At 37.0% G+C, this 27,176-nt stretch overlaps 6 protein-coding genes across 9 annotated transcripts; 2 read left to right on the forward strand and 4 right to left on the reverse strand.

Moving 5' to 3' along the window:
* Nucleotides 1-18: 18 nt before the first annotated feature.
* On the forward strand, nt 19-9,111 carry LOC106380832 (exportin-7). 4 transcript variants are annotated; one of them, XM_048746962.1, is made up of 30 exons: nt 29-187; nt 678-782; nt 1,132-1,389; nt 1,490-1,650; nt 1,816-1,881; nt 1,992-2,109; nt 2,459-2,568; nt 2,684-2,779; nt 3,032-3,155; nt 3,401-3,468; nt 3,962-4,048; nt 4,215-4,367; nt 4,443-4,541; nt 4,664-4,723; nt 4,813-4,931; nt 5,039-5,126; nt 5,535-5,639; nt 5,717-5,821; nt 5,896-5,948; nt 6,027-6,090; nt 6,196-6,330; nt 6,732-6,844; nt 6,928-7,021; nt 7,232-7,451; nt 7,568-7,698; nt 7,887-8,033; nt 8,129-8,257; nt 8,349-8,447; nt 8,525-8,563; nt 8,658-9,111. In XM_048746962.1, the coding sequence occupies exons 3-30, from the start codon at nt 1,149-1,151 to the stop codon at nt 8,793-8,795; spliced, it is 3,162 nt and encodes a 1,053-aa protein (XP_048602919.1). In that variant the 5' UTR covers nt 29-187; nt 678-782; nt 1,132-1,148; the 3' UTR covers nt 8,796-9,111. The 4 variants fall into 4 exon arrangements, with proteins under 4 accessions (XP_048602916.1, XP_048602919.1, XP_048602907.1 ...); XM_048746950.1 differs by having other exon boundaries at nt 678-727; XM_048746953.1 differs by having other exon boundaries at nt 678-727; nt 5,720-5,821.
* A 169-nt stretch (nt 9,112-9,280) lies between these two features.
* LOC106380833 (protein ORANGE-LIKE, chloroplastic-like) lies at nt 9,281-11,092 on the reverse strand. The gene is made up of 7 exons (XM_013820678.3): nt 10,803-11,092; nt 10,452-10,695; nt 10,274-10,360; nt 10,121-10,197; nt 9,895-10,022; nt 9,664-9,800; nt 9,281-9,571 (listed from the first exon to the last, which is right to left on the reverse strand). The coding sequence occupies exons 1-7, from the start codon at nt 11,000-11,002 to the stop codon at nt 9,494-9,496; spliced, it is 951 nt and encodes a 316-aa protein (XP_013676132.2). The 5' UTR covers nt 11,003-11,092; the 3' UTR covers nt 9,281-9,493.
* A 4,419-nt stretch (nt 11,093-15,511) lies between these two features.
* On the reverse strand, nt 15,512-17,577 carry LOC125581479 (cyclin-B1-2-like). The gene is made up of 5 exons (XM_048746995.1): nt 17,376-17,577; nt 16,424-17,127; nt 16,189-16,347; nt 15,922-16,100; nt 15,512-15,830 (listed from the first exon to the last, which is right to left on the reverse strand). The coding sequence occupies exons 1-5, from the start codon at nt 17,560-17,562 to the stop codon at nt 15,662-15,664; spliced, it is 1,398 nt and encodes a 465-aa protein (XP_048602952.1). The 5' UTR covers nt 17,563-17,577; the 3' UTR covers nt 15,512-15,661.
* A 747-nt stretch (nt 17,578-18,324) lies between these two features.
* On the reverse strand, nt 18,325-21,715 carry LOC125581485 (splicing factor SF3a60 homolog). Its single transcript, XM_048747001.1, has 11 exons — nt 21,470-21,715; nt 21,090-21,203; nt 20,646-20,750; nt 20,422-20,564; nt 20,230-20,326; nt 19,761-19,922; nt 19,614-19,685; nt 19,261-19,413; nt 18,959-19,165; nt 18,736-18,882; nt 18,325-18,655 (listed from the first exon to the last, which is right to left on the reverse strand). Exons 1-11 carry the CDS (start codon nt 21,641-21,643, stop codon nt 18,509-18,511), a joined length of 1,521 nt encoding a protein of 506 aa, XP_048602958.1. The 5' UTR covers nt 21,644-21,715; the 3' UTR covers nt 18,325-18,508.
* A 199-nt stretch (nt 21,716-21,914) lies between these two features.
* LOC106437161 (small RNA-binding protein 11, chloroplastic) lies at nt 21,915-23,013 on the forward strand. Its single transcript, XM_013878081.3, has 4 exons — nt 21,915-22,128; nt 22,291-22,359; nt 22,445-22,551; nt 22,616-23,013. The coding sequence occupies exons 1-4, from the start codon at nt 22,011-22,013 to the stop codon at nt 22,760-22,762; spliced, it is 441 nt and encodes a 146-aa protein (XP_013733535.2). The 5' UTR covers nt 21,915-22,010; the 3' UTR covers nt 22,763-23,013.
* Nucleotides 23,014-23,039: 26 nt separating this feature from the next.
* On the reverse strand, nt 23,040-25,488 carry LOC106422620 (protein trichome birefringence-like 9). Its single transcript, XM_013863408.3, has 4 exons — nt 24,891-25,488; nt 23,889-24,278; nt 23,331-23,818; nt 23,040-23,244 (listed from the first exon to the last, which is right to left on the reverse strand). Exons 1-3 carry the CDS (start codon nt 25,268-25,270, stop codon nt 23,332-23,334), a joined length of 1,257 nt encoding a protein of 418 aa, XP_013718862.2. The 5' UTR covers nt 25,271-25,488; the 3' UTR covers nt 23,040-23,244; nt 23,331.
* Nucleotides 25,489-27,176: the final 1,688 nt, after the last annotated feature.

Here is a 27,176-nt window from a genome sequence, read left to right on the forward strand (position 1 = left end):
CATCTATAAACAAAAACGAAGTTAATATGTAGCAATCTGCGAAATGCTCTAAAACGCTGTCATCGCCCGCCCCGATCAGTCTTCACGTCTCTTCTTCTTCGTTGTTACCATCGAATCGAGATTTCAGTTCGCCGGAGAAAAACTCGCCGGATAACAAATCGGAAGTAGCTGCCCAGCTCAATCTCTGGTGAGGCAAAGTTTCTATTCTCACATCGGTGGATGGTTTATTGACCTCAGTCTCGTGATTCGTGAAGTGATGAAGATGGATGATAGATCCTCTTCCTGTGTTTTTCCTTGAAATGATTAGGATATGATTGAAAAATACGAAATCTAGGTTTTCTATCGAGTGGTTAAGATGATTCATCGTAGCATAGATAAGTTTGAATGATTCGTTTATTGTTTAACTAACACAACTTTCCGTGAGCTTCCATGGCATAAGCTAAGATGTAGCTGTGGCAGAATGATATTGCCAAGTCTGCGCATATATGTGATATTTTCTGATATACCAAAGTTATAGCGGTAATTGATTATGTGTGACTTGATAATGTGATATTTGATTATCTCTTTTAGAGTTGTAGCTTTTATACTTTATGTAAGTCTGGCGTTTTGTATGAGTTACTAGTGTGAGTTGTGTGGCAACGGGCAACTGAAGTTTTGGATTTTGACGTTTTAAACAGAAATCAACCCGGGTAGTGAGTGAGCTGGAGTGAGGTGTCCGTCATGCAGAGTTAGGAACTTAACTCTCCCATTAGGCTATCACCTTTTTTTCGGTTACTACTTGTGTAACTCCCTCTCTTGTCCTCTCTGTTGTATGAGATCTAATTATATTCGCTGGTAGAATTTGTACATCTTTAACTGATACTGCGCTTTTGTCATTGTTAATATCGTTCCATCTCTGTTTGGATCTTGGTGTTTGATTAGAATTGTGGGTTGAATTTATTGTGAAAATCGGTAATTTGATTTTTTTTCTCCTGCAGCTTGTTTGATTCAGTGCTATTGTAATGATTCGTCCCCTTCTTTTGTTGAAACTCAGCACTTTATAAGTCAGGATACTCTATTAAAACTGAAATCTTGTCGAAATATTCTTGTTGAAACGGTAGTGGTATCTATTTTTTGTACCTTTTTGGTCAGATTCTGCGTCGTTACCGATGGAGAGCTTGGCGCAACTTGAGGCATTATGCGAGAGATTGTACAACTCACAGGATTCAGCTGAGAGGGCTCACGCTGAAAATAGTCTGAGATGCTTTTCCGTGAATACGGATTATATATCACAATGTCAATACATTCTCGACAATTCGTCAAAACCTTATTCCTTGATGCTCGCTAGCTCGAGTTTGTTGAAGCAAGTGACGGATCACACCCTGCCGCTGAATCTTCGCCTTGATATAAGTAAACTTCATATGCAATCCTCCAACCCATATGCCTAGATGTATCTCTTTTCTGGCGTTTAATATCTTTTTTTTTCCTGGTGTTGTGTTGGTTTTCCTAGGGGCTTATATAGTGAATTATCTGGCTACAAGAGGACCGAAGATGCAACCATTTGTTATTGCTTCGCTCATTCAACTGCTTTGCCGGCTCACAAAGTTTGGATGGTTAGATGATGATAGATTCAGGGATGTGGTTAAGGAATCAACAAACTTCTTGGAACAGGTGGTGCATCTTCTTTGATATATGGTTTTTGTATTTACATTGTTTCTTAGTGCCTTGTGGACATTATATTGCATAAACCCATGTGGAGGATACTTTTGTAGAAGTTGTAGATTCTTAACACGAGCTTGCTAAAATATGTTTCTTTCATAAATGTTGTTTGAATAGGGTTCCTCGGATCACTATTCTATTGGATTAAGAATTCTGGATCAACTTGTGCAGGAGATGAATCAGGTAAGATGAACATTGTAGATATATGTTGCGTCTCAAGAATATTGTCCATTTATTTACTTTCGTGATATACTTACTGACATTTATTCATCTATCTTTTTCTCAATTCTTAGCCTAATCCAGGGCTGCCGTCCACACGTCACCGGAGGGTTGCCTGCAACTTTAGGGATCAATCCTTATTTCAAATATTCCGAATAGCTTTGACTTCATTAAGCTATCTGAGAAATGATGGTAATATTATGAACTTAATCTTGTAATGCATTGATGTCATCAACCTATATTGTTGGTTGCGCATGTGTGAATTTTGCTGGCTGTATATGAATTGATACCACTTTAGGAAATTCTTTTTTTGTTGGATGGGTCATGTTTGTCATCTTAATTTTTCATTATTTCCCATCATGCCAAGGTAGAAAACCATCTTGAAAATATATACTAGTGGAATATTGGAATGTTTTGAAATCGTGGAGTATGCTACTATTTTTGTCGATGTCTTTCTGTTTGTCTAGGCATAGGCTTGGGAATTTCATTTTCTTTTCTCTTTAGTTCAATAGTAATGAGTGGGACATTATCTTGTAACCAGCTACTGGGCGTTTACAAGAATTGGCGCTTTCCCTTTCACTGAGGTGTGTATCGTTTGATTTCGTTGGAACTTCAATTGATGAAAGCACAGAAGAGTTTGGCACAGTTCAGGTAGAACACTAATATCGTGTTATTGTTTTCCTGTTTGTCAACGCTTAGTGCCTATGTATTTCTGGTACTCGTTTTTCATGCTGTAATAACTTCTTGTGTAACTGATAATTCTTAGATTCCAACGTCGTGGAGGTCAGTATTGGAGGATTCCTCCACGCTGCAGATATTTTTCGATTATTATGGTAGTACAGAGTCACCTCTTTCGAAAGAGGTATGTCCATATCCATATTGTCCTCTTTTTTTCTGTTCTGGGAGAGAAAGGCATATAAGCATTTTTCAGTAAAATGAAACGTGATTTGTTTTTTCTCTTCATTTTTATCCATCTTTAGTGTGAGGAAACGTGTTTCAATTGCAGTAATATCATTGTGGATCTGATTTGTAAATGTACAGTTTGGATGGAATAGGTAGTTATAGATGATTTGGAATTAGCTATTTGTTAATGTTCCTCTGTATTAATTTCTAGGCACTTGAGTGCTTGGTGCGATTGGCTTCTGTAAGACGTTCTCTGTTCACAAATGATGCTACCCGCTCTACGTTTTTAGCCCATTTGATGACTGGAACCAGAGAAATTCTTCAAACAGGAAAAGGTATGTTGGATGTATTGTACTGTCGGATTTACTGTAAAAATTGAGCTCACTGTATGCAACTGTCTCATTTACCAATTTGTAGCCCTTCATGACTGAAATTCCAGCATCTTAGTTATGTAGTCTGCTAACATTGTAGTCTACGTATGTGTTAATTTTGTGTTTGAATGCATATTTACCCCACTGATTTTACTTAGCTGATCCCGGCCCCTTATCTTCGTCAATACAAATTGCTTTTGATGAATCAGGTCTTGCTGATCATGATAATTACCATGTGTTCTGCCGTCTACTTGGGCGTTTTAGGTTGAATTACCAGGTAATATTCTTTTATAATCCCCACATTACTGTTTGCATAATTTTATGTGTCATAGCTAGAATTTATGTTAAGATCCATGTACTTGGGTAAATGTACACTTGTTCCTTTTTGCAATATGCCACAGCCGGACAGTCGTAGCTATTCGTGATTACTGATGCGACATGTACTTTTGAATTCAGTGATAGCTCAGAAACACTATGTACTAAAGTTTTCTGTAAATTTAACATTGTTCTCTTGGGGGAATACACACCTCTCTTGCCTAAACTGTAGTTGAAAATAATGGATTGGGGCACTTGTGCTTTGTATTGCTTTGATTTCTCTCTGGACGTTCTTTAGTTGTGGTATATAACAAGATGTTAGTGCCAGCATGTAATCGTTTTCGCTGTGCGGAGTTACTGTAAAAAAATTGGAGGTTAATTTGGACATGGTTTATTGGTTCATATGGTTGATAAATTCATATCTTATGTAATAGTATGTATGAATTCATCTGTAGCTTTCGGAGCTTGTGAAGATGGATGGCTACGGTGAGTGGATACAGTTGGTGGCAGAGTTTACACTAAAATCTCTCCAGTCATGGCAGGTAAATTTCCGCAAGTTTATGTTAGCGAATGCATTAGCAAACCTATTATAGACACTACGTATCTCCTTAAAGGCCGTGCCATTCAACATGATCAATGTTACTATAGCTTAAATGGTTAGCTGAGATGGTATCTAGCTTGCAAAATCTGAGGGACTTTTTCTTTCAGTGGGCCAGCAGCAGCGTGTACTACCTTCTAGGAATGTGGTCCAGATTAGTAGCATCTGTCCCATACTTGAAGGGTGATTCACCAAGTCTACTAGATGAATTTGTACCTAAAATTACAGAAGGTTTTATCATCTCCAGATTCAATTCTGTGCAGGTATAACACCGCTTATTCCGAAATGTTTCCACTTCAAAATTGTAGTTTTTCTTTGATATATGTACCTCATTCCAGGCTAGTGTCCCCGATGATGATCCGACTGATCATCCTTTGGATAAAGTTGAAGTTCTGCAGGATGAACTGGATTGCTTTCCTTACCTATGCAGATTTCAGGTTATCCTTTATTCTGGATTTGTCTGTCATGCGGTACCCTTGTTTTTGCTCACATTGTCCTTGGATAATGTTGTATCTTAACTTAATACAATTAAACTGCATCTGAGATTCTTATCATGCAGTATGAAAGAACTGGCACGTATATAATAAACACAATGGAGCCTCTTCTGCAATCATATAGGGTAAAGCCAACGGTTATTATTTGTTTTGCTTGTTGCCGCTCTGTCGATGTTTGTGTCTTAGTCGCTCTAGCTGAGTGATCGTGTAACAGGAAAGAGCGCACCAACAGTTTGCTGACAATTCCGAACTGACACTTATTGAAGCGAAATTGTCATGGCTTGTTCATATTGTTGCCGCTATTGTTAAAATCAAGCAGTGCAGCGGTTGTAGGTAAGTTGCTATGCTATCCTGATTCCTGAGATTTTTTTGCTTTAGGCTGTTTGAGGAACAAAACAATATATGAAGTATGAACAATGGAAATTAAATATATGGTGCAGTGTGGAGACGCAAGAGGTGCTTGATGCTGAACTCTCTGCTCGTGTTTTGCAGCTAGTAAATGTTATGGACAGCGGACTGCACACACAGGTATACATCTCTGCTTGCAATTAATTAAAAACAGAAAATGTTTGTAGTCTTGTAGATGATCTCGTTGGATTTAGTACTTCCATTATTTGGTAAAAAAGTGGATCTTAACCATGAAGATGAAAATTACGTATGGTTGTTCTGCCACTTGATGTATGGCACCATTTGTATTTATATGCACTTCTTTTAAACAATCACTCATGAATACAGCTGAAAGATCTAGCTTAAATGTTCCCAAGCCTGTATAACCACAACTGTTATTATAGAGTGATCTCATTAACGTTAGTATAGGATACTGTGATAACGTTTCAACAACTGTGTGCTGCACGTGTTGGGGTTCCTTTTCTCCCAGAAGAATTCACTACTTTTATATCATCTGTAAAGTAATCAAATGACACTTTCTTTCTGCAGAGATATGGTGAAATAAGTAAACAAAGGCTTGATCGTGCCATTCTTACATTCTTCCAGAATTTCCGGAAGTCTTACGTTGGTGATCAGGCCATGCATTCATCAAAAGTAAATGCAAACTTGTTTCCTTTTATATAATTTTTTTTTTATTTACGTTAGTTCCTGATACTACCATTCTGTTGCAGCAGTTGTATGAAAGATTGAAAGAACTCCTTGGGCTCCACGATCATCTAGTGTTGCTGAACCTTATTGTTGGCAAGATTGCTACAAACTTAAAATGTTATGCAGAGGTAATCTTGTGTTCTTTACCTTTTTAACACGCCGCTATAAACATCAAAGTCACACCTGTCTTTTGTTTCTATAGAGTGAAGAAGTTATTAGTCACACGCTAAGTTTATTTCTGGAGTTGGCATCTGGGTAACTCCATTATACCTGTTTAAATTGATGTTATATTAGCTCATGCATTTCCGTGTTGATTTTTTTTTCCTCTTGCAGATATATGACCGGAAAGCTGCTTTTAAAGCTGGACACAGTGACCTTTATTATTTCTAACCACACAGTAATTCGTCTCCAAATATTCTTTTTTTTTTGTGTGTGTGGACAGCATTATGCATTCAAATTTATCACCAGCAATAGTCTCAGTATGCGAGTTGTCTAATTCCAGAGGGAGCAGTTTCCATTCTTAGAGGAGTACAGATGCTCTCGCAGCAGAACAACGTTTTACTACACAATTGGCTGGCTGATTTTCATGGAGGATAGCTCAATAAAGTTTAAAACTTCGATGGAACCACTTCTTCAGGTTATACCTATTTTCTTTCCGCGTCTTATCTCTGAGCTTTCATTTACAATAGTGATTCTGTTGTCTGATTATGATGATGGAGTTGCATATTTTTTTATTGAAGAAGAGATGAAAAGTTTTGTATTGAAGAAGAGGTGAAATTTGCTTTGTTCGTTTCACTTTTTCAGTTTAAGGCATAGTTCGATATCCTACACAGTTATTCTTCCATATCATAATATCTTATTATATCTTATAAGCAAATTCGCATCGCATAGTAGTTTTGTATTCTCTGTAGTATGCATAGCTTTCTATGCATAGCTTTCTATCATAATTGTAATGGTGTATTGGAATCTAAGTTCTTGTAAATAGTTTAAGCGTATGTAACAAGTCAGTAAACCACTTTTTTTATTCAATCATGCTAGGTTTTCCGCACCCTGGAACTAACACCAGATTCCATGTTTCGCACTGATGCTGTGAAGTTCGCTGTGATCGGGTTGATGCGGGATTTAAGAGGAATTACAATGGCTACTAGCAGGTCTTGACTACAGCTTGTGACTTTAACATCCATAGACATTTTACAATCTTATGAATTATTTAAGCTTTCTCTTTTAATTTCAGCCGGAGAAGCTATGGTCTTTTGTTTGACTGGCTCTATCCTGCACACATGCCACTTCTTTTGAGAGGGATCTCACATTGGTTCGACACACCAGAGGTATTTAGTTATCCGTTCTGCTCCATTGACTTGTATTATATAGTTCACTGACCTGAGTCTACTTATATATATGGTTTTATCTCTATAATTTAGCATTAATCAATATCTAATTTCCATAAGTGGTTTCCACTGTCATGTTAATTTCTTTCTGACATTTTTGTGAATATTGGTGCCTTTGCCTCATCTTCTCTTCTTTGTCTGTTGATGTAGGTTACGACTCCGTTGTTGAAGTTCATGGCTGAGTTTGTGCATAACAAAACCCAGCGCCTTACTTTTGATTCTTCTTCTCCAAATGGCATCCTGCTTTTCAGGGAAGTCAGTAAATTGATTGTGGCTTATGGTTCAAGGATTTTAGCCCTTCCAAATGTTGCGGATATATACGCCTATAAATACAAGGGGATCTGGGTTTCACTGACTATTCTATCAAGAGGTTAGAACATGATTTTGACATTATAGAACCAATGAGAGTTAAATCATTTTTGGCATGTTTGCTGTTTGCTGTTTTTGATTATTATTATTATTATGTGTTATGCATCTAATGTGCAGCGCTTTCTGGAAATTATTGCAACTTCGGTGTGTTTGAACTCTATGGCGATAGGGCTCTTGCGGATGCACTTGATATCGCATTGAAGATGACCCTAGCAATACCCTTGGCAGATATATTAGCGTATCGCAAGGTATGTGTGACATTGGATTCCTTCAGTAATTTCATTTAGTGATTCAGTGAACCAGTCTTTGATTTTTATTAAACGCATAGAAATTGTTTGGCTTTCACATCATATGATATTGTTTACACTACAACCTCAGATTATCCAAATGTACACTCTTAATCTCAAATCTTTATTGTCTTTCTTTCATCCTTCAGCTTACAAAGGCGTACTTTGGATTCGTCGAGGTCCTGTGTGGCAGTCATATAACCTTCATATTGAAACTGGATACTGCCACTTTTATGCATCTCGTTGGCTCCCTTGAATCTGGACTCAAGGGGTTGGACACAAGCATTTCATCACAAGTGAGAATTTTGTAATCAAAGAATTTCTGAAAGATTTATGCTGCAAAATGTCTTCTTAAACATTAATATATATATATATATATGGATCGTTTCAGTGTGCAGTAGCTGTAGACAATTTAGCTTCGTATTATTTCAACAACATCACAATGGGCGAGGCACCTACTTCCCCAGCTGCTATTCGTTTTGCACAGCACATTGCAGACTGCCCTAGCTTGTTCCCCGAGGTAACTCATCATTTCTGTTTGTCAGATTCATTGCAACACAAAAATTAGATTTAATCCCTTTTTATTTAAACGGGTTTGCTCTTACAAGCAGATATTGAAGACGCTGTTTGAAATAGTTTTGTTCGAAGATTGTGGCAATCAATGGAGTCTCAGCAGGCCAATGCTAAGCTTGATTCTTATAAGTGAGCAGGTAATTTCTTATCTTTCAGTTTCCGAAATGGTTTTTTTTTTTTGTTAATTCGTCTAACCTTATATAAATCCAACCAGATATTCTCTGATCTGAAAGCTAAGATCCTCTCCTCACAGGTGATAAATCCAAAACTCGTTTTTTTTTCTTTACACAAGTGTTTCTTTTATGTAAGGCTCTATATTGATTACTTAAATTTTGATGGTGTTGCAGCCAGTGGATCAACACCAGCGTCTCTCAGCCTGCTTTGACAGTCTTATGACAGACATATCGCGTGGGTTGGATCAGAAGAACAGAGACAAGTTCACCCAAAACTTGACCCTTTTCAGACACGAGTTCCGCGTTAAATAAGAATCGCCACGCCACGGTCTGCTACATTAGGGTCTCATAAGAAAAGACCCACGTTGACATAGTATAAGTTATTCCCACTTTAAAAGATTGTGGTACTGTACAGTTTTTTGGGAAGAAAGGGAAGTAACATTTACATAGCTTTACAATATGTGGTCCTTTGAATGCTCTGGTTTATTCTGTGTCCTCTACCCAAAAAAAATAGCTCGATAAAAGAAGTTTGATGTACACCATTATGATGGTCACTTATTCTTTGTATTTGTTTGTGATGATGGTAAACAAAACCCGAATGAAAATCCAAATTTGTTTTTGATTGGCTTTTGGTTATTCTATTTGATTCGCTATTCGGATTTAATTTTTGTTATCACCGGATGATTTTAACAGAACTATTATTAACATTGTTATTGTATTGTTTATGTCATATTTATTCAGTAAGCAAAATATCACGAGTTTTTCTTCTAAATAAACATGATGACGACATAATCAAATTTGAAAGAAATTCGCTTTATCAAATAATGTTCAAGGGCTTATGAACTTTTACTATGTAATTATATGCTTTGGACAAAAGCTATAAATCCTATTTTTCTCGACTATGTAAACATTTATATGGCTTTCTTCAGTACAGAGTCTTGGCTTAGGCTTTTGAAGGACAAATGTACATACAAAAGCCCTTAATTCCAAAGGCAAAATGCGATCGTTTTCTAGTCGAAAGGGTCAAATCGTGGGTCGTGCTCACTAGCTGTGACCATCCCAGTACATAGACATGTCGGACACATCACCTGATTCATACACAAAAACACACACAAAAACAAAGACTAAGCATACGCACTCAGGTCAGATTGTATAAAAATGTTGTTCAGACAGCTTTTACCTTTCCTGCGCCGGAACAGTTCAGACACCTTTCCGTTGTCGGAGCTTGCAGAAGCAGGCTTGAAGCTCTAGTTCGTTTTATTGGATCAATGCTTAGGCACACACCACTTGCAGAACATTTAGCGCATGGCAAGTATCCTAAGCAAACACATATCATTTAAGAAGTTGTTCAAATAAAAAACAATCAACAGTTTACATTATAGTCCATAGGATTGATATATAAATAAATTACCAGTCCCAAGGCAGTACTTGCACCTCTTCTTCTCTTGTTGTTTAACATTATTAACTTCAATTAGCATCAATGTTGAAATAACACCCACCGCTCCTCCAGAAAATGATGCCACAATGGGATCTACTTGACTGTATCACATTAAAAAATAACATAATATTTTTATAATTACTAGATATGATATGAAAAATTATAATAAAAATTCAAGCAATTTCACTAGTGATAGTACCTTAATTGCAAGGGTAAATGCAAGCTCCTTATGAAATCTTCATACGAGGTTCCACCTAGTCCTACCTTAAGCTCAAGCTGACCATTTAAAAAAAAATCATTCAAGAACACATGCTAATGCAGTGTTCAAGGAAAAAATACTTTGTTACATTACCTTAGGCGCAATCAAGCCACCAAAGAAAATGATTCCAGAGATCAAAGCCACACTGGTCAAGTAGAGTTGTTTCAAAGTCTTTGGCGTCTATTTTCAAAACAAAACAAGACAAAAATTAAAAAGACAAGATTTGCATTAAACAACAACAAGGACGTGCTTTGTCTCTAAAGTAACTAACCACGTTAGGGAGAAAAGGAATGGAAGAAGGGATCTCAGGCATCTCCGTCGCCTCGAGCACAGTGTTCTCATCCTCGTTGATGGCTTTAACACTCTTGATCCGTTGCTGAACGCGTAGCCTCCTGACTTCCTCCATGAGGAGAAAGATCTTATTGCGTCTGCTCCTTATGTTGTCTTGTATCTCCTGAAGCTGCATCTGCACGAAGTCTTGGACCGTCTCTGATCCCTCAATGATACAGAAGTTACTGAAGCAATCACAAACAAACAAAAAGGTTTGATTTTTACACAGCTAGTATCGAAAAGGTTCGATTTTGAATACATAAACGAAGAGAAGGGGCAAAAGGGTACTTGCTTTGGAACAGAGTCGCCGGCGGGAGGAGGTCCGTTGTTGGTGCCGGCGGCGGAGCAGGAGAGTGTAGAGCGGCCATGTAAGAGAAGACGAGGAGGGAGTTTGAGGTGAGATGAAGGGAAGAGGAGTAGGGATCTGGAAGTTGATGATGGAGGAGGAGGAGGAGGAAGAGGAGGATGAGAAGAGAAGCTCGTCGTCATCATCTTCTCTGCGAGCTATGCTTTCGTTGTCAATACCTTTCTGGATAACTAACCAAAGCTACCACACTTTTTCGGCTGATAATAAATAACCTTCCGCGTGGTTCCAAAGGTTTCACTGTTTTTGTTTTTTTAATAACATCGCAAATTAATTAATAAACAATCCTTCATTGACACGTGGACAATTACAAGTTTTTTTTTGTCTTAAACGTCTAAAGCTAATGTGTTGTGTATCTTTAACTAGAAGTATCTTAATACTTTAATTAGTTTTAAGAAATTATTACGACGAACATAATGTTTCTCGATTTTTATATCAATTAAATTAATTTTTAATCCAGTTATTAACCTATATATTTCACTTCACTTATATATATATATGAAATTGTTTATCAAAAATACTTTTATTCAGATTTTCGAATGAAATTTATTTATTTAGTATATATCAATTAAATTGAAGCTCATAATAAAAAAAATTCTCTCTTTTAATTTTTTCCAAGGTCGAGTCTCACCATGCTCCAAGCTTCACCATGCGGTGTATGATATTTTCAATATTATTAATTTATAGAGTTTTTACTCTATTATACTAATAATCTATCGATGTTATTTTATTAAAAATATTATTTCATATATAAATTAATTAGATATAATTTTACTAAATATTATCAAAATAAATTGATGTGTTATTAATTTATATTTTTAGTGAGACTATACATTTACGTATAAAAATTCTAATAAATTATTATCTTATTATTTTATTGATTTGTGTCATATTATGAACCAACATGATTCGGGATCAAGTTTTTTTTAATTAGTTTATTGTATTTATTAATTTATAGAGTTTCTATTGTACTACTGAAAAAATAAGAAAAACACAAAATAAATAGAAGAAAAACACAAGAAAAACATTAAAAACGCAAGAAAAAAGTTTAAATTAATATGACCAAAACATGATTAAAATAAGTTAAGTTCCAAGGGCATGTACTCTCAAAACCTTGTAATCTTTTGATCATTTACTGAATATAATCTTTTTTTCTCATAGTCATTTAGTTTTGCACACTATTGGTAACACTCTTTACCTGAGGTATAGAATTTTTATCGTTTTCTCTTCCCAAACTTCCTTCTCATTCTTTGTCAACCATTTGAATACCCATGGATGTGGAATGATTGTGAGAACATATTAAGCTGAACTCCATGAATCACCTCATCTACATAGTCAATAGGATCTGCGAGATATGCCAATTTGAGGCTCAGAATGTATAAGGAAACAGATGTAGAAGCAGCACCATCATTATCACTTGGTCAATGGTACTCTGTGTCATTGCCCTTGTTTCTTTCTTTGTCGTTAAGTTTTATGTAAAACTGTACACCTTGCCAATCCCCATCGCGAGGGAAGCTATTACTTTAAGTCTTAAACCAAGCCATTACTCTTTAACTCTTAAATTTGGCAAAAGGGTTGAATATTCTGTTTACCTTGATGTCTTTCCCAACCGAGAAAATACCGGTCAAACTAAAGTAGTATATTTAAACAGAAACAATATATTTGGCTTTAACTTTTTATTTTGTGTTTTTACATTTTAGTGGAGTCATTTATATAACACGTTCTGCTTCACCTCATATTAAAAATTGACTCTTCCTGCCCCCCTTTCCTCCTCACAGACACATAAAAAATGGAACAACAGCATGATGCTTCTTCTTCTATCGTTTCAGAAGAAGAAGTGGTCGTGTGTGTTGAGTCGCCTCTTAGGTGTAGAATATGCTTTAACGGTGGCAGCCTAATCTAATTGGGATGCCACTGCAAGAATGTTTGCCAGGAAAAATACCACGTAAGTCATAATACGTAAGTCAGTGTTTCTAATATATATATATATATAAATACACACTTATATATATAACACATGTAAATTTTAATTTATAAGATTTGTGAAATTTGCAACAAAAAAAAAATGATGAACCTATCGGAAAACAGCACAGTGTTTCTTTCTTACGCAATTGCACTCGGTGTAAGTATAACATGTATTATAAGTATATGACTTACTTAGTGGACAAGTGACTCAATGTAACATGTACGTAAAACACGATATAAAAGATATACAACATAAAATATTTCTAAAACATTAAAATAATTTTTTTATTATTTTATTTCTAAAATCGTATCAATATGTTATTAGTATAGTACTACTGAAAAGATAACTAAAAGAAAAATAAGAAAATCTCAAAAAGTAAGAAAAACAAAAGAAAAACACAAGAAAATATAAGAAAAAGCATTAGAAAACACAAAAAATGAAAATTAATATGAACAAAACATGATTAAAAACTAACACATTAATATTTTGTTGCAAAACTATTGCTAGTTATAGCAATATATAAGATCACGAGAGCCAAAATTTAAGGATTTTTTATAAAACATAATGTATGTTTTGGCTTAGGCTTTTGAAGGACAAATGTTACAAATAACTGAAAAATGTACCATATATTTAGAACCAAAAAGGTCTCATTCATAAAAAATTGCTATGTATAATAATGCGTATGAAAGAAAAAAATAAATTTAAATAGAATGGATCCGACTAAATAGAACAAAACAGATGTGACTAATTAAGAATGAGGAGGTTGAGGAGGGGGAAGAGGAATATTGTAAAGATATATTTTTACTCTATGTTTCACAAATAGAAAAAACACAATGTAAGTGTAAATGGTTCATCTTCTTTAGTAATCATATTAATATTATATTAAATAACTTGAAAACAAAGTTATGAGTAGCTTATGTGAACATAGTTCTTCAATCCTATAAAAATATGCAAATGAGAATGTAAATAGAGTGAAATAGACCAAATGGTATAGTATATATTAAGGAAATTATCAAATGGTCTAAAACTATACTATGTATGTATGAAACTGACAAATAGTATAGACATAAAGTGCTATTGGTTGTGATGGTGGTGGGGGAAACAAAATATGTAGTGGATGTTACACATTTGGTGGTGGTTGTGATGGATATTATGATTGTGGCTGAGTAATTAATTTAATTATGAAAGAGCTCATAGTGATTAAAGAAGAGGTATGCTATTGATTACGGATGATGGAGTGGTAGTTGAAGGAAGTGGTTGTTATTAGGAAGGAGGTGTCGATAAATGCACAAGACATTGAAAATTATGGATTTGGTGGTGGTCGTAACGGAGATACAGTGGCAAAGTTTGACGGTGGTAACATTTATTTGGGAAATGATGGAGGTAGTTGATAACCGAAAAAAAAATTTGATATCTTATTAGACTATTTACAATTAGGCTGTTGAATTATTATTTTTAACGGTTTAAATGGTGCAATGAGATGTTGAATAAATAGTTGAAAGTGAGATGGATTAAACTGAGTTAAATTTATTCAATCCGTTAAATATAAGAAAAAGGAGAGAGACGATAACAAATAGTGATTTATCAGATTTTTTTTTTCCCATCAGAAATTTTATTTAAAATAAGGGCCAAGCCCAACCATTACAAAGCCCAAACCACAAGAGGCAACCCTACTCCACCCAAACAAAGGCCCAAAAGCCCAACAAAAAACGGAAACCCTAGCTCCCAAAACGGAGGCGCAACACTAACGCCCAACCGCTTCGAACCACGCCGGAAACCGCAACAATCGAGACCCCGGTGCCATCTTCCATGATCTAACCACCGGTACACCCCCAAGCTCAATAGCTCCACCATCTTCACCGCTAACACCCTCAAGACAGCGATTCTAAACTCGGATAGCATCAATCGCAGAGGAGAGCTAATCCGTCACAATTAAAACACCACCACCGACTAGAAAGCGTAGCACAAACCATCACCCAGTTACCACCAGGGAGCGTCTATCATCCTCCGACGAGAGCTCCACCGGCCAAACCAACCCCACATCGCTAGAGACTAAAAGAGAAACCTAAAAAACGGAGATAAAAAGACCACTTAGCCGGCGGCGCAAGGCACAAAACAACCTTCACGCCCCGGAGACAAGAGCCGGCGACAGCGGAGCAAAGGAAGCCTCCGCCTCCCGGTGACAAAGTCGGCGTCGATGGAGCTCTATAAGCCTCCACCTCCCGGAAAACTAATACTACTCGAAACTACCGGCTTCACCACCCCCATCCTCCACCCACTCGCGTCGTTGCTCCAGACACAGCGCCTCCACCGAGTCGCCCCCGGAGGTGACGACAACGGACAAGGCCCGGACCAGAGCTCCGACAAGGCGATAGGGGGAGGACAAGTATGAGAAGCCGAAGAAAAGCACTTGGTGAAAGATCAAAGGGCTCCCGCACCGGCACGCGCGCTCACGCGCCGGCCGGACGTCGGAAACCACAACCCGATCTGCTTTCTCTCTCTAACTTTTCTCTCTCTCTCTTAATAATACAACCCGATCTTGGAGATATAGTGATTTATCAGATTAAAAATTAAAGATTCAATGTGATAATTATTTTTAAGATAATGTATTTTGGAACAAGTGCTCGTTACCACTCAGAGCATGATGCAAAACAACACAAACATAATCCAATTATCAGAAAGCTTATCTATTAGTCATAGAGAGGTAAAGTATACATCATATTTTGAACTCATAACAAATAAGTTTTTTTTTTAAAGCAAAGTCGAATCTTAAAATTTCTCAATCAGAGAGAGATCTGATGAAAACACACACAAAATCACTTTAAGCAGAAAGGGGCTTCTTCACATCAGCAGCAGAACTCAAGAGAGACTTTGCTGGTGAAACCAAAGCAACGCCTCCGTTCTCGATCTTTGAGTACTTCTTGTAAACCGCACGCAGCTTGCTCTCTCCGCATCTCGAGTGATGTAAAGCTAGAAGCTTTGAGCATTCCCTATTAACACAACACAAACACATATAAGTTTCTCTGCAATTTAACAGACAATAAGAACAAAAGAAACAGAGATGATGTTGATGATTCTTACATAATCTCAGATTCAGAGTATCCAGTGTGGAACTTCAACGTATCTGTCCAAGCTGGCGACTTGTTCAAAGAGCATCTCGCTGTGTATACAGCTGAAGCAGCTAGCATGGAGGGACAGAACTTCAACGTGTCGTAATGCATCATCCCCAGCTCAGCAAGGAAGTGAACCATGTTCTCCATCTACAGACACACACACAACAAACCAAACCAACATTAGTCTCCTCCCAATCTAAATTGTAAGAAGAAAAATAAGCAAAAGTCAACTCACCTCTGGATCAGACACCGAGGCTTTAATGAATCGGACAAGGAACACGTACTGAGTCGGAACCGTCAAGTACCACTCAAGGTTCCCAAGGATAGTCTTCTCCATCACCAGAATCTGCTTGTTGTTGTAAGCATTATCCGTCACATACACCAAATCATTTACCTTACACATTGCCACACACCAAATCAATATCACAAGAAAACACAAATCACACTTTGATTATTATCAAATACGTTACCTGAGGCGGCCAGATCTCTTCGTATTTGGAAGCAATAAGCAAAGCACTGATTCCCACTAGCTGCAACTCTCGTTTAGGAACAGCTTTCACAGACAGGAACCGATCAATGATGTTGACAGTGAGGTAAAGCGTCTCCAAGTTAAGCTCAAACTTGACGTGAACTTCCAACAACCAATCCACCAAGATGGCTCTCATCTTCTCGTTCATCTCCGTCTGAATGTGCATATACATCTTCGGCTGGCTCTCCTTCTCAACCTCTTTGTAGAAAGAGTACATATCCTCAACGTACTCCACCGCAGCCAAATGGTTATCCTTATCAGACTCATCGATATCAAGAATCTTGGGCTTGTTGGTTACACCACAAGCAGCTTTGCTACGAGCACTGAGAACCGATGAGTACGTCACGTTCTTGCTCTTAGGAGGTGACGACACTGCTGCCTTCTTGACGACTAGATTCTTCTTTGGAACAAGAGGTTGTTGTGGCTTCTTGGCTGCAAGAACATGAGCCTTGTTCTCACCACCGTTGGCGTTCGCTAGTAGCTGGGCTCGGAAGCTTCGCGTAATGGGCCTGTTAATGGGCTTGCCTCCTTGGGCTAAGGGAACAGAGACGAGGTTTCGGTTTCCGATGTCACCGAGAGCACGACGGTTCTTTACGGCGCCGTTTTTGTTCTGGATCTTCGCACCATCTGCTGCGACGGGAACACCTGTTTCAGATAAATCCATAAGAAATCACAATCAAGATCTGTTCTTGAACGAGTCGAATCGGGACCGAGTTAGGGCACACGAGTTATATAATCAATCGAATCAATCAAATTAAACCCAGATTTCGCAAAAATCGAAGAAACCCATCAAAGATCAGATGAATACTCAATCGAATCAATTAAGCTATACCCAGATTTTACGAAATCGAATCGATACATAGAAAATTGAGAGGAAGAAGAAGATTGATTACCTCTGACTTGTTCAGGCATGTTTGTTCTCGTCGCCATAATCGCTCTCTCCTGCAGATTCTTACTCTTCTTTGATTTTTTCTCTTTTGGGTAAAAGAGTCTGTGAGGATTGAGAGATTGTGATGAAGAAGAAGGCGAGAGAGCGCTCGTCTTATGAAGAGGAGCCAACGGTTGTATTCCAACGGTCATATTTTTGGTGGGATTTATTTGTGGCCGTTGGATGATTAGATTTTAGATCCAACGGTGGAAAGAGAGTCTACGTAGAGTTGGGATGCGTTGGCACGGGAGTGTTTTACTAGTCAGCGAATATAGTCTTCCGAAAATGGCCGTTTGACTGTGAAATAAAAAAAAAAAAGTAAGAAAGCCCATTCCAAGTTACCTTTTTAATTAAGATTTTGTGATTTAATAGCATAAACTACGCTACAAATTCTATAAGAAAATTCTTAAAAACTAATATGAGCAGCGAATAGAATTTAACAAATGAGTACCAATTAAATTTTAAAATGTAAACAGAAAGATATATTATGTTTACACAAATTCTATAAAAAGAGGAACCAATGAGTAACAATTAAGGAAATTGAATATTAATATTTTCTACTACTGTTACCGTTAGACCAAATTTTTTTTTTGCTATGTTTGAACTTAGAACAGTCAAATAAAAATATAAATAATTTATAAAAGTATTAAAAATCTGTTTAATATAAATAAATACAAATAAAATTTTGAAGATTATTTTACAAATATAAGGTTTAAGAACAAAATAAATTAGTGATTTATATTTTATTTTTTTGTAAGAAGTGTAGTGAATAATATTACTTTTATGCAAGACTTTTATATTCTCACATTAAAGAAACATTCTCTTCATTTTTTATGTTTACCACAGGGAGGGAGCATTTGTTGACAAAAAAAAAAAACATTTTCTTTTCTTTTTTTTGAAACACTTTTTTTTGAAAAAAAAATTTCTTTTCATTTTTTATATTTTCCCTAGGAACATTTGCGATGGTCTAAACGAAACTAAAAGAGACAATACACCACAAAAAGATGACAAATGGTTTGATTTTACAAAGTAGAACGGTTTGAAGTGATACAGCAAGTAGAGAAGTTGTCATCAAGTAACATTCCTGAATATGGTCAATCAGATGAGACCTTGACGTTGGAGATCAGAGTAAGTCTTCTTGTTGTAGATGTTACCTTCACGATCTTCATACTCTTCTTCCAGTTCTGGCCTCCACTTGTTAACCCCTTGTCTCTCCTGGATCTTCTTCCACAACTCTTTCGCTTCCTGAAATAAAAACCAAACCAAATCACATATCAACTTACCCAAAACTATTACTTTAAGCTACCCCAAAGTAATATATATACCTCAATTGAAGTGATTTCATTGAAGTTCTTTGTGTTTGGAATCCCTAAGCAACGCATTCCATGTTGGTGTTGAAACTCTTTAAAATGTCTCTCAAAAGCTCTTCTCCCCATGTAGACACTGTTTCCACATATCTCGCATTCGAATTTCTACACGACATAACAACACCAAATTTGATTAGTCAATATAGTGTTTGTCAGTGCTGGTCTAATAACTCCAACATACCTGGCCAAGTCCATGAAGCTTGTAGAGCCAGTATGGTATAGGCTTCCCATCCCAACCCATTGGCAGCTTCAGTGGATTGTAAAAGTCACCTTCCTCGTCATCACTTTCTTCTTCTGCACGTTCTTCCTCACCCTCGCGTTCTTCCTCCATCTCCTCATACGTCAAGGCCTGCTTCTTAACAACGTTTTGCTTTGTCCTTTCGATTGTCTATACAAAGACAATAATAAAGTTAAAAGGTCAGGTAAAAATATGCTTAGGGACAAAACAAAGGATGTAGAAAAGAGGTACTTCAATCAACTAACCTCATCAAGTAAACTGCAGAGTTTCTTCACTTTGGCCTCTGTTAGTGCAATCTGTTTAGCACTGTCGGGCTCCTGCGTTGATTTGGCATCTCCGTTTTGTTTCACGATGGCTTTGGCAAAATGTTTCTTATCCAGCTTCTCCAAAGGCGTATCCTGAACATAAATTGAATCAATCAAAGGCATAAGACAACCTTAAGGTAATAACATAAGCTACAAAATCAATTGGCATACTAAATGTCAATCTGACTTTAACTCCCAACTAAATCTCATAGCACTAAATGCTCCTACCAATACCTCAGTACACGCAAAATGTAGCAAAATGCGTTTCCAGGAGATTTAGCAAGTGTACGAACCTTCGTAAGGAAAAGTCTCTCCGCACGCTGCTGCAGAGTACCACCAACTTTCAGCCCCAGAGCCCCCAGCGCCTAAATGACATAAAAGAGAGATAATTAGCGGAATAATGCTTCAGGGATCATATAAACATGAAGCATGGTCATTACCTCCTTGAGCTTTTCAGGTCCCACTTCTATCAACTCCTCGGCTGTGGTGTAGTAATCAAGATCTATGACAGAATGCTGTGGCTGTGGTTCATTCTCTTGGCCATGGTCCTCCCATCCTACTACTTTTCCATCTGCAAATTGCTCTTCAAAATCAGTCTCAACCTGCAAGAAACCAACATATTATATGCAAGAGATCAAACTGCATGCAAAGCATTTGGCGAAACTAGAACTACCAAGAATGCCAAGCTGAGGATACTGAGATCTCTAGATATGGCTATTTAATTTCTAATACGAGCATCATCTAGTTATGTATCTAACTTTTACGCAGTACTTGGGAAACTAATACAAAACTCTTAGATGCGTATGGCATATCAGTTATGTAATAAAGCTTTAGTTCAAAGCACCCACAAGATTCCATACGGAAACAAGTTGAACACAATATAACGACAAAGCATAAAGAAGGTTAAACCTTGGAAAGCATTTTGTCAAGGTCTTGCAATGGCTCCGTTCGCTGGAAAAAGTTGACCAAGTACTCTAGCAGAGCTTCCATATACTTCTTGTATTGCCTAAAAGGACGGATTGTAAGACAACAAGAAACGCCAGTCATATACATGTAGAAACAAATATGGAGGCTTTCTAAGTAGAAGAACAAAACGTTTACCTTGAAAACTTCAGTTTACGAGGTATCTTCTCTGGTTGAGAAAACACATCAAGGTAAACAGAATACTCGACCCTTTCCCCAAATTTAGAGTTAATGTACTGGTTATACAAATCATGCAAGTCCAAGTACCGACCAGCACCTTCCTGCACAACACACAATTGTAGAAATTCAAAAATGAAAATCTGGTGTCCGGCAATAAAGAGAAGAGTCAAACAGAAACTTACCTCTCCACTGAACGAAATAACAGGTTCCACCTTCAGAAGTGCTTCATAGTCCGCACTGGCATCAACAAGAGGTCCAGAAGGGTACTTTCTATGATACTCACGTATCTGTAAGTTTGTAAAAGAAGTTAATTACTTAGGGATTCAGATGATAAACATTCCATTCAGGAACCCTCGAAACTAGAATTTTTGAATCTCATTCAGGGTGGGGTCTGCACCCTACTTAGATATAAATCCCTATCGATGTAGAATATATAACCGTCTGGTACACTATTATGCAAAGCAAATTCCATACAATACTTTGAAAAGAATGAGAACTAACCAAAATAGTTAATGGAATAAAACTGAGAGAGACTCTTTCACTTAGTTCTTAATTATCCATCACCAGTGTTTTAAACTAATCATCAATGGAATTATATAACATAGATCAACAGATAGAGAGCAAACCTCTTTCAAACGATCATAGAATGCACTATACACGTTGATCCCTGTTGCAGTGTGGCCACCAAGCGCCGCAATCTCATCTTCCCTAGCCCCATCCTTATCTTCATAGGTCTCAACCTTGACATAGCCCAACAAAGAATCACACGTCAGCATTAATCCCAAGGCAATCTATCTACTGATGAGTAGTTAGTTAATCATCTAATCAATGCTTGGTTTGGTTAAATCCATAGTTCAATGTTCACTTAACCGGGAACCACTTCACTATATAAGAAATCAATACGAAGCTATAAAAGGATCCAAATCATTTTGAGATAAACTATACAAGGAAAGCGCATTTTCTAATTCGATAGAAGATACTAGAAGGAGGAGGAGCGTAAACGTACGAGCTTCTCGGTGGTGCGCATGATAGACTGAATCATGTTGCGGACACGGTGGCCCTGTACCAATCTGTCCTTGCTCGACGACGGCTCAGTCTGCAGATCTTGCACAACGATTCGCTCCAGTCTTTCAATCTCCTCATGATTGGAGCGAGTTTGCTCGAGGAGTGTCGACGACATCTTCTCTCTTCTTCTTCCTGAGACTTGAATCGAACCGAAACCCTAAATCCCCAGTACGAGTGTGGAGACGAGACAAGACGGATGGATATTTTCAGACTGAATCAATCATATTGCGTTTTGTCTCTTGGGCTTGTTCAGATCGCTTGATGGGCCTGATATAGGCCCAAATTGCCCGATTCATAAGTTCCCACATGCTTCTTCTTCGTTTCTTCAGACTGAATCATATTGCGTTTTGTCTCTTGGGCTTGTTCAGATGGTTTAATGGGCCTAGAAATTTAATCGTTTGAAGTATGGGCTTATATAGGCCCAAAATGCCCGATTCATAAGTTTCCACACATGCTTCTTCTCTCCTCGCGGCATCATTTCAATGGCGGCGCTCGCAAGGATCGGTGGCCGGTACTTAAAATCCGTCGGCGTAACTAACGCTTCCTCCTCATGTTTCCTCACTCAACGCCGTGGAGTTGCCACTAAACTCTTCGTTGGCGGTATTTCTTATTCTGGCCCTTTTAATAATTTATAAAAACCAAATATCAGGAGAGATATTGATTCGTGACATACAAAATGCTGTTATTAGAATCTCTAATAAATAATAATTAATGCTGAGTTCACTAACCAATCAATCATGTTTATTTTTTTTTCCCCTGCAGGATTATCGTTTTACACTACCGAGCAGGGATTGTCAGAGGCATTTTCCCAATGTGGTCAAGTTGTTGAAGGTACAATATGCATCATTTGTTACAATACACTGGACAATTAACACTGGTCGGAGTTTTTGAAGTGTTTTCGGTTGTTTCTTGGCAGCTCAAATAGTGATGGATAGAGTCTCCGATAGATCCAAAGGGTTCGGTTTTGTGACGTTTGCTTCTGATGACGATGCGAGGAAGGCTTTGATGGAGTTTAATGGACAAGTATATTGTCTTTGATGTTTTTCACTTTGTTTAACTATTGGTAACAAAAACATTTTGTTTTCAGCAATTAAACGGTCGTGTAATATTTGTGGACTACGCTAAAGCGAAGCAAACTTTTGGTGGCGGTGTTGGTGGCTTACCAATAGCAAGAGGACCGCCTAGGCCAGGGGAAGCAGCTGCAACAACATCTGAGCCATTGAACATCGAATAACCGAATTGAGAATAGGAATATATTGCATCTGCTATATCTTTTGGTATGAAAAAAAAAACACTTTTACAAGTGTTGTTTGTAAGAGACATGAGCAAAACTTCGGCACACTTGCTCTTGTTTCATTTCATGATCTCTGAATCTTTTGTTAAAGCAGAAGTAGTTATCACTACAAAACTCTCAACTCTTAAATGGATCTTATACTCTTAGGATGTGTATATATCGCTTTTTATTACAGATGATGATCAATAATGTTTCCAGACTGGTATGATCTGTTTCAGTTTCAGTTTCAGTTTCAGAACTTCTATACTGATGTGTTGATGGTTGCTTTGTACAAAATCATGTCTATATGAATCTCTCCATCGTTAACGTTTACAACTATCATTGGCAGTATGTCTGAGTTTATGAACTAAACTAGCCTATGCTTGGTAATGCCTTCTCTTTGTACTTGCTTTTGATCCATCTCTTGATCCTGAAGGTTGAACCTGTTAAGATAGCTTGAGAAGGTGAAGCAAATGCAAAATGAAACAGAATCATGACTAGATCAAGATCCAGAATCAGTTTTTTATACCTCACTTTGTTCTATAATTCATTGACAAGAGCTGCGCATAGAAAATCTCATTCCACGTGTCAGGTACCCCTGGTAAGCACCAGTGGCTGCAGTCTTGAGGAGCATCAACAGGAGTACCACCCTCTCTATACCGAGAAGGATGGCCGTCTTTCCTAAACTCTGTCAGATATGTAATGTTGAGAAACTTAACCTTACTGTGTTGATACTTCATCTCTTCAATTGCTTCATAGATATATCGATTGTGAGCTGCATCAGGTTCCATTCTCCGTTTATCAGTCTCAGGACCAGTCTCTGCATCACACAGACCTCCCAGGTTCCATGTCCCGTTTCTGTAGTGCACTGGAGAGTAGCTTCTGAAGAAGACATAACTCTTGTCAGGATCAAGTCTCTCCAAAACCCATGACTTCCATGTCTTTAGAGACTTCTCAAACGCCTCCATTGCTCCCATTGTCTTGTTCACTTTCCTTCCCTCTTCAAAGTATGTTCCTCTGCAAAGAAACAGAACCACAGTTTAAGGAAGAGAATGTCAGAAGCTGAGGGGGGAGGACTCTCTCTTACGCTAACACGGTCTTCTCCTCGTTCCACCAGTGCCCTGAGTTGAAGACAAGAACATCTGAGTCAACCCATCTTTTTGATTGCCAGTTAAACTCGTCGACTCTCACTGTGGTTTTGATCTCTTGCGGTGAGTGTTCAGGTGGCCGGCCAATGACGACAAGGAACGGTGTTCTGTGGTACTCAACTGTGAGGTTTTGCTGAGGGAACCGCATGGAGAGAAAACCTTTGTGTTTGGTTATGGGGCTCCCATACACTTCGTAGATCTCTGACTTGTTAGGTACTGCTTGTGAGAGCATGCACATGAGTGATTCCCATTGGTTTCTTCCAATGGAATCTCCCACGAACACTATCCTCCCGTTCCTACTCCTCTCCAGAAAGTCACTTGCGTTAAACCTAATCATTCAACAGCCAAACCAAGAAGAAAAAAAAAACATTAAGTTGGTCACAGTTAGTACTAAAACATTTAGGTTTATACGAGAAACAAAGCTTTCTTGTGTCAGAAGAAAGTGAATAGAAGCCTAATATATAGTTGCAACCCTAAATAAAGCCTTTAGATGCAAGCAAGAACACACATTTTAACTTTAGGTATAAAAGAGCAAAGCTTTCTTGTATCAGAAGAAAGTGAACAGAAGCCTAATATCAAGTTGTAACCCTAAATAAAGCCTTCAGGTGCAAGCAAAAACACACACTTTCACTTTAGGTTACAATAGGAAGCTTTCTTGTGTCGGAAGAAAGTGAATATAAGCCTAATATCTAGTTGTAACCCTATGTGCAAGCAATAAAGACATTACTTTAGTTATACGAGAGTAAAGCTTTCTTGTGTCACAAGAATGTGAATAGAATCCTAAACTATGTTTCTTGCTTGCAGCTAAAACTTAATATCTCTAGTTGTAACCCTTAAAACATTTATCTATTTTATTCCAAGGAATCAATACATAACTTTAGGTGCAGGCAAGAAAACACATATTCACTTTTATGAAAAATTTGACGTGGCAACATGCTTACCGTGGGAGATCGCAGCCGTGTGGTTGCCATCGCCAGTTTAGATAATCAGAATCTTTTCTTCCGTTCTTGCGACAACGAAAACCTGAATCAAGAAAGCGACACTCTTCTCCGTATATCAATGATGATGATGATGATGTTCTACGAACCCATCTTCCTTTGGAGTAATCACAATCCTTTGTTGAGTTTTGCGATGAGGGCGACAACAATCCGAAACGGAGAAGAGGCTCCAAGGAGGAGGAGGAGCCGACAAGGTTGAAGATGACGAGAGTCGAGAATATGAGGAGGCTAAGTGAAAAGAGGCTGACGAAGAAATGTTTCTTGATGTTGAAAACGTATGGAACTGAGCAGAGAGAGAAGAGTTGTTGTTGTTGATGATCCATGATCTCTTCTTTCTCTCTTTGAACAAGTCTTCTCTTTCACGTAAGCTAGAGACGTCAAACTATTATACAAATGTTTATACGACTCTTATTCTTTTTTTTTAGATATAAAAGGAATAGAATAAACGATGAGTATGCGTCGGTTACATCGTGATGGAAGCTTCCTTGGCCCCACGTTCGTCATTACATCTCCCTGATTGTGATTAGCGACGACGTTGGAACTAATATTATGTAATAAAGATTATACCATTAGATAGTAATTAATGTCTTTTTTATGAAGGTTCTTTTAAGTTGACCTGCGCAAATAATCTTGTAGTCTAGCTAGTCTCATTTTGATAGTGGTCTTTGGCAAATTGGCATCAATGTTGCTTACTTGCTTGAATAGCATTCCTCAATATTTTGTGTGTAGATGTGTTGGCTAATGGCTATCAATGTCCTTTTCAGTTTTGTGAGATCGTTTTGTTTGTTAAACGTGTTGAAAAACATGTCATCAAGCTGCTACACCCTTTTGTTCTAAGCGTGTGTATATGTATTCATTATTACATTTCATTGTAGAATCATAATCGGCTACAAATCTACTAGTAGTTTGGTAATCATTCATTTGGTAGAGACAATGATTTGCAGAGCATTTACCTTATTTTAAACTAGTGGTCGCTGAAGTCTAGTACCTAACTCCTGCAAGGCCAAAATATCACAATCAAATATAGAATTTATCAATATTGATTAAAAATATGTTCTGCCTGGCATAGTTGTGGAATAAAATAAAACCAATCTCCATTCATTATTTTGAAAAAAAAATCAAACATATAAAGATATCAAATAGGATTTACTGTTAGTCCACCAATTTATGGAATATTTTGAAATTTTAGTAAAGTAATTGACAAAAAATTAAAACGATGTCTATGTACCATGAAATAGCATTTAATATAAATTAATACAAATACAAAATGTGTTTAGAAATTTCAAAACGACACTAAAGATCATAGGCTCGATATATAGAGCATTTACCGAAAAATATAATATTTTCGTAGGGATTAGTTAACACATAGATTTTGAGAAAAAATTAAAAATGTGAAAATATTGTTTTAATACATAGTTGCATCTTTCACTAACATATGATGAAGCTCAAAGAAGTTTGGAAATTTTGTTGTCTCCGTTTCTCTACAAAATAGCTATTTTATAATGGTTAGTCCACCAAATTATGGAGTATTATGAAATTTTACTAAATTAATTGACAAAAAATTAAAACGATGTCTATGTACCATGAAAGAGAGTTTAATATACAAATGTAAAATGTTTTTCAAAATTTAAAACAATACTTAATATCATAGGCTTCAGCCTTCAGTATATAGAGGATTTACCGAAAAGTTCAATATTTTCGTATGGGTTAACACATATATTTTGAGAAAAAATCAAAAATATAAAAATACTGTTTTAATTCATAGTTGAATCCTTCACTAACATATGATGAAGGTCAAAGAGGTTTGGAACTTTTGATGTCTCTGTTTCTCTAGAAAATAGCGATTTTATAGTGGTTAGTTCACCAATTTAGAGATTATCATGAAATTTTATTAAATTAATTGACAAAAAAATAAAACGATGTTCACATATCATGAAAGATAATTTAATATACATTAATACAAACGTAGAATGTGTTAAGAAATTTTAAAACAACACAAAAGATCATAGGCTCGGTATATACAGCATTTACTGAAAAATTTAATATTTTCGTAGGAGTTAACACATATATTTTGAGAAAAATTCAAAAATATAGAAATAATGTTTTAATGCATAGTTGCATCTTTCACTAACATATGATGAAGGTTAAAGAGTTTTGGAACTTTTGTTGTCTCCGTTTCTTTAGAAATAGCGATTTTATAGTTGTTAGTCCGCCAATTTTTGAAGTATT

Source organism: Brassica napus, chromosome A2 (genome assembly GCF_020379485.1).
Source record: "Brassica napus cultivar Da-Ae chromosome A2, Da-Ae, whole genome shotgun sequence".
NCBI lineage: Eukaryota > Viridiplantae > Streptophyta > Magnoliopsida > Brassicales > Brassicaceae > Brassica > Brassica napus.